The 14,280-nt window shown below is 48.1% G+C and overlaps 2 protein-coding genes across 3 annotated transcripts in view; one reads left to right on the forward strand and one right to left on the reverse strand.

Moving 5' to 3' along the window:
• The window catches only part of LOC137634803 (uncharacterized), a 68,595-nt gene that overhangs the window by 42,830 nt on the left and 11,485 nt on the right, over nucleotides 1-14,280 (forward strand). The gene's annotated exons all lie outside the window — the stretch shown is intronic.
• LOC137634654 (uncharacterized) lies at nucleotides 222-4,229 on the reverse strand. The gene is made up of 2 exons (XM_068367132.1): nucleotides 2,555-4,229; nucleotides 222-2,416 (listed from the first exon to the last, which is right to left on the reverse strand). Exons 1-2 carry the CDS (start codon nucleotides 2,723-2,725, stop codon nucleotides 332-334), a joined length of 2,256 nt encoding a protein of 751 aa, XP_068223233.1. The 5' UTR covers nucleotides 2,726-4,229; the 3' UTR covers nucleotides 222-331.

Here is a 14,280-nt window from a genome sequence, read left to right on the forward strand (position 1 = left end):
GACGGTAAGCATTCGAAACTTGTCGCATTGAATGGACAAGTTGAGAAGGGATAGGTCTAGAATCACTCTTCTCTTGTCCGAATCCTTCTTCGGGACACTGAACAGCCGACCCTGAAACTTCAGGTGTTTCGTTTCTTGTATGGCGTTCTTTTGTAACAGGTCCTGGACAAACTCGACTAGGTCCAGAGTGGAATGCTGATGAAATCTGTTCGGTGGAGGAGGTCCTTGAATCCAACTCCACACCAGTCCCTTGGAGATGATACTGAAAGCCCAGGGACTGAACCTCCATTTGTTGCGGAAGGCATAAAGCCTCCCCCCTACCCGCTGCACCTCAGTATTGGCTTGAGGAGTTGCCTCCACGTCCGCCTCGGAAGTTCTTTCCATTGCGAAAGAATCTACCCCTACCTCTGTTCTGGTTTGAACCACGGTGGTAGCCTCTACCTCTGTTATAACCCTGGGAAGAGCCTTGAGCTTCATAAGATTGGTTAAAGGCTGGAGAGGTGGTGGAGGCACTGGGAAGCTGGCTCTTAGGGAACAGAACGGTGACGTAGTCGTCCGAGGAAGGAGCCTGAGAGGTGGAAGGCTGTGCAGGAACAGCAGGAGATGGTGGGAGAGGCTGCCGGAAAACGGACGAGCTACTTTGCTGTTGCCGGAACTGAGTGGAGGTATACGGGCGGAGCTTCTTCCTACCACGGGCTTGGTAACTTGCGGGATCATATTTCCGCTTAGGAGTCAAACCCCAACGGGCTTTAAGACTCTGATTAACTCTTGTAGCTTCTGTCAAGACTTCCTTCACAAGATCCTCAGGGAAAAGATTTGGACCCCAACAAGAGGACCGGATAAGTTTATTCGGTTCGTGCCTAATAGTCGCCTCAGCCAGGACGTGTTTGCGGCACCTACGTTTAGCAAGAGCAAAGTCATGTAGGTCAAAGTACAAAGACTGCAAAGTAGCCTTATTGAGAGACTTAAAGATACTCTCAGTATCATAAGTTAAGGCTATCGACTCCGTAGAAGTGGCCAAGTTCAAGGTTCGACCAACACGTAGGCGGGAATCATACTCCTGTTTAATAAGGGATTCCGGGAGACGGGGAAGCCGTTCACTAAAAATTACTGACGCACAGTCCGCTGTCAGCTTGCCGGAAGTAAAGGTGGTATGGACATTGTCCCAACACTCATTATCTGAAGGAAGAAGGAGGGAGATCGGATCTACCTCTCGGATGGGAGGCAAGGGCTTCTCCTCCAGAGCGTATTGAAAGGCAAGCTCTGCAATCTTAGTGACGCATGGAGTCACGGTATTCTTGTCCATTAGGAACATTGTAAATGAACTCTTATGAGGCGTCAACATGGTATTGGTGCAACCTATGTCATTTAGAAACCTAGCCCAAACAGATTGGGCTTGTTCCTTTGGGAAAATGACGGTCTCTTTAGGGACCTTATCCAGCCGAACCAGAGCTTCCTCGGTAAGCCTGGCATAACCATGAAACGGAAATGCGAGACCAGGAGGAAAGAATTCAAAGTCCTCTAGTGGACGAGTACCAAGACCTTCCAACGTTAACATCCCGTCTGAGAACGGGGAATGAAGAGCCATGCGCCAAGGGTTATTCTTGGTAAACGGAGGAAGCTTAGAGGCATCCGGGATGAGAGAGCTTTGAACTTGCTCCGGAGCACCTTGCTCTAATGCCCCAAGTCTCTGACCAATGTTAGAAAACATCGTGTCCATCTTGGCCTGCATTTCTGACACAATCTTAGATTGCATCTCTGACACAATGCGAAGCATGGCTGATTCGGAAAGGCCCGGGTTAGGAGCAGAAGTGGCGGATTGTACTCCCGGGTCGTGAGACTTAGAGGAGGAGCCGGAAGCCTTAGATGATGGGTTTGCTTTCGTTTTAGAACCATGGGAAGCCTTGTGGGGCTTACGAGCTTTTGGCAAAGTTCTAGATTTAGATTTATCTTTGGGGGGAACCGGGTGTGATCGGTGAGACGAATCGCAGTCCCCAGAAAAACCATGAAAAGAAGAGAGATCAGATGAAGAAGAAAGAGCGGGGCTGGGGATAGGAATCTCAGCGCCGGTAACACCTGCCTCACTTACCACCCTACCTGCATCCGGATCATCTAACAACATGGGTTCCACATCCGAGTTCAAGGAGGCAACATTGTCTTCCAGATCTCCGGGGGCATCAGACGTATCTTGATCTTGATCCTGATCGATGAATCCAGAAATAGTGGCATCAATGTCGGCAATGATGGGTGCCGCAACAGCTCTAGCCACAGCGGCTGAAGACTTAGCATTAGGATAAATCATTGCACAGTAGTCTTCAGAGAGGACGTAAGGCTGCTTTGATTTCACATTTCGGGCAAATCCCCCAACCCACACTTTCAGGGTGGCCCGAGCCGCAGTCTTCTGCTCCGGGGATGCCTGAAATAATAGTGGGAATTAAAGAAAGGAAGAGTCCAGGAGGTCCTTTAAAGACCATAGAAATCTTACTAAATAGTGTATGTATACCAAATAAAAGTAAGAATAATTAGAAAAGTCAACATAGCCAACGGGACTCACCGAATCAGATCCAAGGGTGGTAATGAGGTCAAAACAGACCATACAATTATCAGGATGCCAGACTACGATATCTTCCAGTTGTACTCCGCAGAGGGCGTGAGACCTACACACCGTATGGCCACAAGGCTGGTGAAGAACTGCCGCACAGGCCGTCGTCTGGCAATGAACCATCTGTAATAAGAATAGTATATGAGAAACTGTAATTCTCTTAAGTAGGGGCGGGTCCGGAAGACCCGGGCCTAAACATAAGTCTAACTTAAGACTAGAGCTGAACTATAATACTCTTAAGTAGGGGCGGGTCCGGAGGACCCGGGCCTAAACATAAGTCTAACTTAAGACTAGAGTATAACTATTCATTCCGGACGAGCCGGGATCATAAAGAAGGATGCAACAAAGAATTAACACACATGGTGTCTGACTTCCCGGAGCGAGGTTAAGCCCCGGACCGGGATATATAAAATTACATCCATAAACTAATACATATAGGAACTCCGGGGTAGTGATCTGTCATGTATAATCATAGTAAATGTTATAAAATAAGAGGGGCGGAACCGTAGATAAGAACCACCAACAGAACCCGGAGGTTCTCGTATAACATAAATAAAAGTGTGATAGGTGAACATTTATAAAATAGGGTGCACCGGGATTCCTACTCTGTTGACCGGTGGCCAACCAGTCTAGACAGAGACAAAACCACCGGGACACCCGGAGAGAGGACATAGTCCATAAACACTGAACTACCCCCTCTGTAGGAAGGGAAGGCAACGGTCCCCTAGGGGAGGGGGGAGAGAAGCCTAGCCACCAACCTAGCGAGAGGGGGAGCTTGGGGGAGGATCACGTGACACGGAGCAGCAGGGCTACCAACTGACGATCCCCAAACACTACCAAAACAGATCATACGGAGTAATAAGCACAAATATTCATTATAAAAGTAATAGCGTTGAAAAATATATAAATATACACATAAAAAATTAGGGCAAGGCATGCGAAATAATGAATAAATCCCGAAGGACAACAACCTGATGGCCGAAGGCCGGCAAGCCACCTACGATACGTAATCTGATATCGGCCCTAAATATGAGCCACAAGGGCTCTAAACGCTAAATAAAGAATATCCACTATAAAACATATAAAAATTAAACTAATAATAAAAATAATACACTTAGTAACACCGCGAGTGAAACTAAAAGCTCTCGAAACAGGAGTACCAACCGTAAGCGGAATCGAGCAAGACCGAGATGATCGAAGAGAATAAACTCTTATAACTTAAATATTAAACGATCTAGATTGCTCAAAACACAGCAAAACATAGCTTGGTACTTAACTTAGACGGTGTCTCCTGGGAAACCGATGTAGAAGCCATAATCACAAGGAAAATAAGGCAAAAACACGAGAGCACAAACTAGCAGGTTACCACACAGGCGTGCTAAAAAGGAGTTGGGTTCTGAGCGGATGCAGAGTTGGTGGTGCCGAGTGAGGTTGAACGGCTCTCCTCTATTGGGGGTCTTTGTCGTGGATGAATCTAAATGGTGCGGGACCTCTGGATTATACGCCCAATTCCATACCGACACCAATAGGTGAGCGAGCTAGTCAACCTAGCACTCCTTTACATTTTTTCTCTGGTATATTTAGCAGTAAATTACCTAAGAATAAGTGCTAATAGGAGCTTATTCACTGGCCGGCACAGGTTCAAGCCCAGATATAGATTTTTCGCTTCGCTCAAAATTCGTTTTTTGGGCTCAAGCCATGGCGTCCTGATGGAAGAATACCAGAGAATCAATGTATCGTGGTAGATTTTCCCCTGTTTGAGTAAGTGCCAAGGGCTTTGAACAGGGTAGCATAGTAATCTTAATAGAAGAACCGTAGGGAAGAGACCTTCCTGCCCCCCTGGTAGTGAAGTTCCCACGGGCCATGCCGAGATCAAAGTGGTTATCGAAGGGCTGTTCACCTTGCTAGAAGAACCTGAAGAACTTGGAGACAAGACTGAATGGTTGGCATTCATATAGGAACATTCTCAAAGGCAGACAAGTGGTGGTTAGGCACTGTATGTTAATGGAGAAGTGTCTCGTCTCTAAGGTATGAAGAGAGTAAGTATTCGTATTGGAATATTACATTGCACAGGTGAATATATAATAAGGGTTAAGACCTTAGTATCTTCATCAACCATAAGAGGAAGGGGATAATAAAACTATGACAGACATGTATTTCATAGGATAAGTAGGAGCGGATTGAGATGCACAAGTAATAAGATAAGAATTTTATTTCACAACTGCAGAAAATATAAATGAATTGCAATAAATGTAAAGTTAATTTACAACAAATTATAATGTACATAGTAATGAAAGACTTGCTCTTGAATCTGAAAGAGAATTTCAAATTTATTAGTAGACACTCGTTCTCGAGGAACGTCAGTCTTTAAAATAAAACATCATGCTCTAGGCATGCGGCACTCGTGTGACGACTATGACATTTCACCTGGGATAAGAACAGTTATATGAAAAGCACTGTTTTCGACATCACTACGTATCACTCGAGGGTCAACATAGGCACCCGAAGAGTTAGTCCCAAGTAACTCACTGTTCTATGCAGAGTTAGGTGCAGGTTTCATAACACTACCTGCGGCTACCACAAAATGTTTGACTTCGTGCACTTGTTTCGCATAATGTTTGAAGAAAACACACGAGGACTTCCAGCCTGTGAAACTCTTAAGGCTTTCGAAATCCATATTCTGAAAGAAATTCAGAGACGATGCAACTTTTCTAGGATCGTGACCGGCGGGTGTACTGTCAGGATCCGCTCTGCGAACGAAGTAGGTGATTTTCGCTCTTAGTTGTTTCAGTGACAGGTCGCTGCCCGATGTTTCTCCTTTGAAGAGCTGGCCTCCACCAAAGTCCGAAGTTCTGCGAAGATAGACCTTGAGGCTCCCTACTGGGCATAGAGAGGCATCTTCTTTCAGGGGGCATATTCTCCAGGGCCCCATCTTTTGGTGGGTAATTCGTTTTTGGCGAGAAACGTCGGATCCGGGAAGAGGGTAAGGTCTCCTGAGTCAGTAAACAGGATATGACCCTCTTCTCTCGATAATGCCACTATTTCGCTGACTCGGGCTCCTGAAGCAAGAGCAAAAAGAAATATAACTTTCTGAGTCAGATCCTTTAGAGGGCATGAATCATTATCCAAGTTGGAGGCGAAATGGAGCACCTTGTCCAAAGACCAGGAGATTGGTTTCGGTGGGGGTGCTGGGCGTAGACGAGCGCATGCTTTCGGCATTTTATTGAAGATGTCACTAGACAGATCAATCTGGAAGGCATACAACATTGGTCTAGTCAAGGCCGATTTGCAAGTAGAAATCGTATTGGCTGCCAAGCCCTGTCCATGAAGGTGAATAAAGAAGGACATGCAGAAATCAATGGTGATTTCCATAGGATTTTTTGCCTTGACGAATGAGACCCATTTTCTCCAAGATGATTCGTATTGCCGTCTTGTGGATTCGGTCTTGTATTCCTCGAGGAAGTCTAGACTTTTCTTCGAGATCCCAAACCTTTTCTTCGCGGCTAGGGAGAGAAAATCATGAGATGAAGGTCCTTGATTTTCGATGATGAAGCGAAGACAGTCGACTTCTGTACTTGCTGGGAGAGAACTGGGCCCGGGAGAGGGATCAGCGTGGGCTGCAGCTCCAGGACCAGGGGGTACCAATTGCTCCGGGGCCACTTGGGAGTCACTAGGGCCGCTGTCCCTTTAAAGGTTCTCAGCTTGGAGAGGACTTTCAGCAGAAGGTTGGTGGGAGGGAACAGGTAGATCTTGGACCATCTGTTCCAGTCCAGTGACATGGCGTCCACTGCCTCTGCCTTGGGGTCCTCGTACAGGGCCACATATCGAGGAAGTTGATTGTTGTCGCTCGTTGCGAAGAGATCGATCTGAAGTTCTGGGACTTGGTGAGAGATGAAGGAAAATGATCTTGCGTCTAGAGACCATTCCGACTCTATCGGGCTTGTCCGGGATAGAGCGTCCGCCGTCACATTGCGGAATTCTTGTAGGTGAACTGCAGACAGGTGCCACTTCTTCCTCTTTGCCAGAGGGAAGATTGTCAAAAGCACCTGATTTATCTGGGGCGATCTTGAGCCTTGGCGATTGAGACATCGAACTACCACCGAGTTGTCTAGGGTTAGACGAATATGGATCGAGGGAGGCGGGGAGAGTTTCTTCAGTGTTAGAAGGACCGCCATGGCCTCCAAGATGTTGATGTGAAACGTCTTGAATAGGGGAGACCATGTGCCTTGAGCCTGTTTTTGGTGGGAGTGACCTCCCCAACCCTCCAGCGAAGCGTCCGTGTGGATGTTGAGTGATGGAGGTGGGTGTTGAAGAGGTATGGACCTTTTCAGGGCCTTTGCTTCCGACCACGGCTTGAGGAGAAGGCGAAATCTGTTTGGGAGCCGTCTCTTGAGGTCTCTTCGAGCGATGGATGCAGAACGTCTCTAGACTCCCGCGGCATCCTTTAGCTGTGCACGAAGCACTGGGTTTGTCACTGAGGCGAACTGTAGAGAGCCTAGAACTTTTTCCTGCTGGCGTCTTGAGATCCGTTTGGATTTCAGTAGTCGCTTGACAGACCCTGCTATTTCCTTCCTTTTCTTCTGGGGGATGGAAAGGCGGTGTGACTGAAGGTTCCACTGGATTCCTAACCATTGGAACTTCTGAGCTGGAGAGAGGCGAGATTTCTTCGCGTTTATCTTGAATCCCAGGTGTTCTAGGAACTGGGTGACTTTGCTGCAGGATTTTAAACAATCCTCGGGCGATGGAGCCCAGACTAGCCAGTCGTCGAGGTAGGCCATCACCTGGACGTCTCGGAGGCGGAGCTGTTGTACTATGGCGTCCGCCAGCTTTGTGAAGATCCGAGTGGCCACGTTGAGGCCGAAGGGCATGGCCCTGAAGGCGTAGCTTTTCCTTTGGAGTCGAAATCCTAGGTAGGAGGAAGCGTGATGGTTCATTGGAACGTGCCAGTAGGCATCCGCCAGGTCTATGGAGACAGTGTAAGAACCTCGAGGCAGAAGGGTCCTTATCTGTTGAAGAGTCAGCATCTTGAACTTGTTCGCTATGAACTTGTTGAGGGGGGATAAGTCCAGAATGACTCTGAGCTTGTCGGAGTCTTTCTTGGGGACGGAAAACAGTCTCCCTTGGAACCTGGTTGACTTTACCCTCCTTATCACCTTCTTGTTCAAGAGATCTAGGGCATATTCTTCCAGAAGGGGGGTTGATTGTTGGAAGAATTGCTGGAAGGTTGGGGGTGGTTAAGTCCAACTCCAGCCTAGACCCTTCTTGACGATGCTGTGTGCCCAGTGATCGAAGGTCCAACGATCCTGGAATTGGCAGAGTCTTCCTCCCACCGGAAGCACTTCATTGCTTCTGGTGTCCCGAGGGCTTACTGCCTCGGCCGCTAGCTCCCCTTCCTCCTCTGCCTCTGGAGGGACGGCGAGATGCGTCTCTGCCTGCACCTCTGTTTGAGCCTCTACCTTTGGGACGAAAGGTAGTTGTCTGTTGCTCAAAGGCAGGGGTGAAAACCGGTGACTGGGACAAAACCGGTTGGGTGACCAACTGAAAGGTCTGTTGTGGCTGAGCAGCCACTTGGGGAGTAGAGGGTCCCGGAAACTGCCGTCTCTGTTGACGTTGCTGAGGTTTTGGCTTGAAGGATTTCCTCTTAGGTTGAGGGCCATCGTCCTGAGAGGATTTCCTCTTTTTCGACATGCCCCACTTGTTGAGAAGGTTCCTATTCTCAGTGGCGGCCTTGTCGGTGATTTCTTTCACAAGGTCGGAGGGAAAGAGGTGCTTACCCCAGATGTTGGAGGAAATCAGTCTCCTGGGTTCGTGTCTCACTGTGGCACCTGAGAACACGAATTCGCGACAGGCTCTCCGAGCCTTCATGAAGTTGTACAGATCTTTTACCAGAGTCGCAATGTGCGATTTGGCGAGTACCATGTAGTGGTCGGGGACTCTGGTGTCACCAGCCATGACGTCAAGCTGTACTTGGAGGGACATGGATGCTGCGAGCCTTTCCTTCGTGTCTTGTTCCCGACAAAGGAGATGGTCGTTAAGTTTCGGGAGGTCTTCATTAAACTGACGTCCAGCCACGTCAGGATCTAGTTTTCCCACCACGAAGGTATGCTGGATATCCTTCCAGTGTCGAACGTCGGGGGGAGTCACCATGGAGAAGGGTCTGCACTCCTCCAGTGCAGGACAGGGCTTCCCTTCTTCCACTGCCTTGTGACACGCAGCGAAGGCCTTTTCCGTAAAGGGAAGGACTGCGTCGTCGGGTGCGACGTAAGTAGGATGCTTCTTGTTCAGTGCCGGAAGCTTTGAGCAGGTAAAACCCCTACCTTTAAAAGCATTGGCTAGCATAGCCTGGGCCTTCGGGAGATCGAACACTATCACCTCCTTAGGTTCGGTCTCTTCTTTAGAGGCAGGTTCGGATCGAAGCCGGACGTAACAGTCCGGGTAAGCCTCAAAGCTCGGGAAGAACTCCACTTCTTCCAGGGCAACCGAGCCGATCTTCTCGCTGATGAAGATCTTGCCTGTTGCGATGATCATATGCTCAGCATACCTCCAGGGGTTGGCGTGTGAGCATATCGGGAGGTCCTTAACCGAAATCTTCTTCGGTTCTTTGGAACCTCCCATGGACCTGATGAACTCGTGTGTCACTTGAAGCTTCTGTTCCATAAGGGCTTCTATCATACGGAACATCTCTTGAGCGGATGGGATGGGGTCCGGGGTAGCGGAGGTAGACGGGAGAGACACTTCCGTCGGTGTAGGAGTAGGGGCGGGGGTGGAAGGCGGAGCGACCCCCTGCTCCGACTCGATGTAATCCACCTGGTCCTCCTCATCGTCCGCGCCTTGGGCCATGAGGGTCCTCTCCGTGTCCTCCGAAATATCCGACACACGTTCTTCGTTGTCAGCATCCAGGCGACACTCGTGCTGCATGGACTGGGCCATGACAACATCGGGTTCCACCGATATCTGGACGGTGGGGATCTGATCCTTGGGGACCACAGAATCTGGGAATGCCTTTGGAAACAATAAGGCCCTCATGTCTTCAGTGGCAAGGTATGGTCCCGTGGCGTTCTTCTGGAAGCCACGCACCCACTTGCGTAGCTTCTCTCGAGAAGCGTCCCTAACCTCCGCTGAGGGAGGATTGTTAAACGCATCGACCAGGCGATCCTGACAGACCGTACAGTTCTGCGGGTCCCAGAACTTTAGATCCCCTTTCTTGTTGGCACAAGGGGCGTGGGTCCTACACGCCGTGTGTCCATAAAAGTGCGGACGCTTCACTGCACAGAAGCCGTGGTCGCACTTCATTTGCTCTTCCTGTAAGAGAAAGAGAACATGAGTATGGGGGAGTCATAAGGATGACTCTTAAACTAAAGTTAAATATTAATTGATTAATGTTAATTTAACATTAAGTGTGATGCACAGAAAATGGGCGAAAAGGAGATAGATACATACTCCGTGTAACTCGCCCGGCTGGTTACCGTGGCCTTCATCCATAGACAATCTGCTGTGACCGAAGGCACAGGATAGAGTTCAACATGGAATGCCCGTAGGGCAGTGTGAATTCTATTGGAAATTGTCCAGGGTATAAGGCTAGAACTGAGGCTACTCAGACACTAGAATTGAGAACTAGAAGATCCCATAGGGTAACGGTTTCCGGCATCCAGCCGTGTTAAGATACACACAGCATGCTGGAAATCTGTGATATGCAAGAAGACAGCATGGTTACTAATAGAACGGTAAGAGAATACCAATCCATTTACGTAATCAAGTCATCTGGTTGCGATGTAGGGCTATCAACATCAGATGATAGCTAGTAGAAGGGGGTGCAAGTCGTCTTGAAGCCTCCGGAAGGCTCCGGCAGACCGCCGCCACGCCGGAGGCCGCTCCAGCAGAGTTTCTGGCATTAAGGAAGACAATATAGCAGTCAAGAGTAACACCAGGGTGGCGGCCGCCGGCACAGCGGCGGCACGCCGGCAGGGAGCGACGGCTCCGGCAGCCGGAGGTAGCCGGCTTGGTGACAGGGACAAGGATGGTTATAGCAGAACCGAAGTGCCGGCACTCCGGGGGCCGGCCGGTGGACGAACGACTGAGGCTATGAGGAAGGAGGGAAGGCCGGCGGCAGGCGGAAACCCCCCGGCACGCGGGGGACTGGCGGCGCAGAGGGTAAGGGGTAAGTCACCAAAGTAGGAGGTGGGTATCACCGACAGTAGAGGAGGCAAGGGACCGGCACCCGGATAGAGAAAGAGACAGAAGGAGGGATGTAGGGGTCTGGCCACGGACCCCAGGACATCCCACCTGAGTGGGTGTACCCATGATAGAGGCTAGCCCTATCACCCAGAAGCGGGGGCCGCAGAGGGCCGGGAGCTAAGGGAGCCCAAGGGAGGGCAAGGAACACCCAAGAGGGGGGAGAACCCCCGTAGACAGAACGCATCTAGTGGCTAACCCCATAGGACACTATGAAGGGTATATGTACCAGAGCGGACTGCACACGGGATCTCAAGGTAGCCCTACCACTCCACCCTAGGGAGGAGTTGTAGGACAGGGGACAGATGGGTAAAGACTAACCTAAGCATAGGCTAGGCCATACAAGAGATAGGTGGGGGGGGAGAAGAGAAGGGTCTTCTGTGGAGGGGGTTCTGTACCAGAGCGGCCACCAAGGAAGGGAGGACACTCCCTAGCCTAAGGTAAGGCAGCCTGTCTAAAAACGGTGCATGGGTATCGTTTCAGCAAGGTACAGAACTAACCCCTCCAAAACCTAACCTAGAGCAGGGATGTCACACCCTGAACTAGGAAGGTTGGAAGACGTATCGCTATTGCAGGAAAGGTCAGAGACCTAGCCCCAGCAATAGAGGAAGGACTAGCCGTTCCTCATTCTCGAAAGCAACCCTAAGGGGGAATCATTCCCTTAGGGAGGACAGAGAAGCGATATAATACTCTGATATGAGCTTGATCCCCTTACGTGGTAGGGGGAGCAAGGCTGCACAGAGGGGGTGCCCTAAGGCAGGGGATGAAGGAAGCATATAGGGGTCCTACTAGTAGGTTAGGTTAGAAAGACACACTGTCTAACCTGTCCCTTATATGGTCCCTGAAGGCGAAAACACTTGCATCACAGTCAATAGTATTGTAAAATAATGCCACTATCTTCATAAATAAACCTAGGATCACTGATAAATATCATGCATGAACACTGATATAGGCGCTCTGGCCTAGGGGCTATACTAGCCAACTGGTATGGGGTCATTTGATGACCGATAATAAAGCGTCAAAACACGATATAAAAGTTCCTAGCTATGAAGACTAAATAACTAATAGTATCGATTAGTTAATAAGGCCGGAAAACGCTGTTGAGGCTATCTAAATAAGTCATTCAAAACAACAGCGACGCCATAAAATGGCCGGTCCGGTCAAGGCACAGCTCTGCCACAAAACATCAAATATCTCGAAAAGTAAAAGTTACTTTACGGCCAGAGCTTATTTAAACAATACTGGAACCTTGTACTCAACTTTCCAGAAGAAGGCGAGGCCGAAGGTAGCGACATAACGAAGATGCAAGCTGATGAAAATGCACAAGGGAAAATCCGTCTTAGCAAGGCAAGCTACTAGAAGAAGGATGGAGACGGACGTGACGTCATTTAGCAATGGCGCCCGTTTGTTTAAGTCTCGAGTACCAAAAGTAGCCACAAACGAGATTAGCTGTGGAACGGCTCCCCAGCTATTCTCCGCCCCTACACACCGAAGTGTTAACTCTGTTCGGGGTGTAGATAGCTATGTGGCGCGTTAATACATGCGTCCCCTGTTGATATACGATGTTTTAAAAGGGAAACCTTTAGGATACTCGCTCCAGAAGTTAGAATTCTGTGATAACCTGTGGTTAAATTCTCTGGGAATATTTAGTAGTGATATACCCAAGGAAGCTACCAAAAAGGAACCTTCCATCAGGACGCCATGGCTTGAGCCCAAAAAAGGAATTGTAAAGTATGTCAAAGTCGCTAAGTATATTTTCTGTTTTTGTTAACATGTATTAGAGAATAGAAACTATGCTTCTTTGAAACCTTAGCTCAAACAGGTTGGTTTCTGAAGTTTGGTTCTGAAATAGGTTCCTTTTGTTAATTACATATATTTTTTTTTTTTAGCCCCTCTGATGATCCAGCACTTTGCTGCAGTAGAGGGGCTTGAGTGTCTCAATGATGGGCTGGGCAATGGCGGTGGGGTAGTTTATCCACCCTGGCAGGCTCAACCATACCGCTAAGGCCAGTTCTGAGAGACCAGACCAAGACTGGACCCCTATAGGCCTTCTCCTTTATTTCAGATAGGCAAAGGCTAGGAGAAGGAAAACTCCAAAATCAAACCAAACCAAACAAGACCCCAACGGCGGAGCTTCCCAGCGCCGGCGGAAGAGAGCAATGCCTATCGGGCAGGCAACAAGGTGGGCCTTGACATAACAAGAACCCGGCAGCCCGATGCAACCAACATCGGAGAAGCCGCCTGTCTCATATGTCTTGAGCCACGGTGAAAACGATGTGGGCCAAGTGTGTGCGCGAGGCCGTTGCATAGCCACGACCACCCAAAACAATATACCCAGCTACTGGCATTCTGTCGATTCCTCCTCCCTTCTTCTGATAGGAGGCTGATGGCTAACGACAGAACCCAATACTCGGATACGAGAGGGCGCCGACGACGATATTTTCTTTTAATATTGAGTAAATTGTGAATAAGGGAAAGATACTGTATTTAAGCATTTATCCTTTAAAATGCTAATTCATGTCTTAAAAACAAAAAGAAAACTTAAACTACAGCCCCCAATATCGAGAAGCTATTGTGTTTGAATGTGAAATCTTAATAAAATTTGGACAAGTTTTCAAACAGCAATTCATAAATCCCCGGAACTTTCTCTTGGTGGGATATTCCAGTCCTGTGATTGGCTATACCTTCCTCAACTATGATTGGTGGCTTCCTTTGCTTACTGCAGCTATACAGACAAACATACGCACATCTAACATCGTAGCCAGACCACAGTCAACTATTCCTTTGAATATGACATATTTATTTAACTTATACTATTCAGCAAAATCCATCATCAATTGTTTAGATATCAATAATAATTTTGTGTATGATCCCTTGAAAATTGTAATTTTTAATCATAATTAATATGTAATAATTATAGGTTTTTCACCCCTACCCATAACGACATAATTGCATGACGTCATATACAACCACCAATCAGAGCTGAGAAAGAATCGTCCAATGAGTCGCCTGATATTTCCCGCTTAAAATGCATAAGGCGAGAGGGTTCCCCAACTTCCTCTGGTTTATGAGCTGCTCTTGGCGAACGAGTTAAATTCGCGCGAGGCATTTTGTTCAAACGTTCTAGCAGAGGGGGGGGGTGCATAAGACGAGAGGGTTCCTCTGTCTTATGGGCTGCTGTTGGCTGGCGAACGAGTTACATTCAATTTTTCAAGAATCACACTATACAGTATTTGATTCAAACATATAAAGGAAATCCAAGAAGAAAAAGATATGTGGTATGGAATGATTTCGACATGTGTGTTATACAATAGATGGATTAAAATTTTAAAGGTATTGCAAATTGTGTAAAAGTTAAATAAGGGAAAGATACTGTATTTACGCATTTATCCTTTAAAATGTTAATTCCTGTCGTAAAAACAAAGAAACCTTAAACTACAACCCCC

The sequence above is a fragment of the Palaemon carinicauda genome, chromosome 45, assembly GCF_036898095.1.
Source record: "Palaemon carinicauda isolate YSFRI2023 chromosome 45, ASM3689809v2, whole genome shotgun sequence".
NCBI classification, from domain to species: domain Eukaryota; kingdom Metazoa; phylum Arthropoda; class Malacostraca; order Decapoda; family Palaemonidae; genus Palaemon; species Palaemon carinicauda.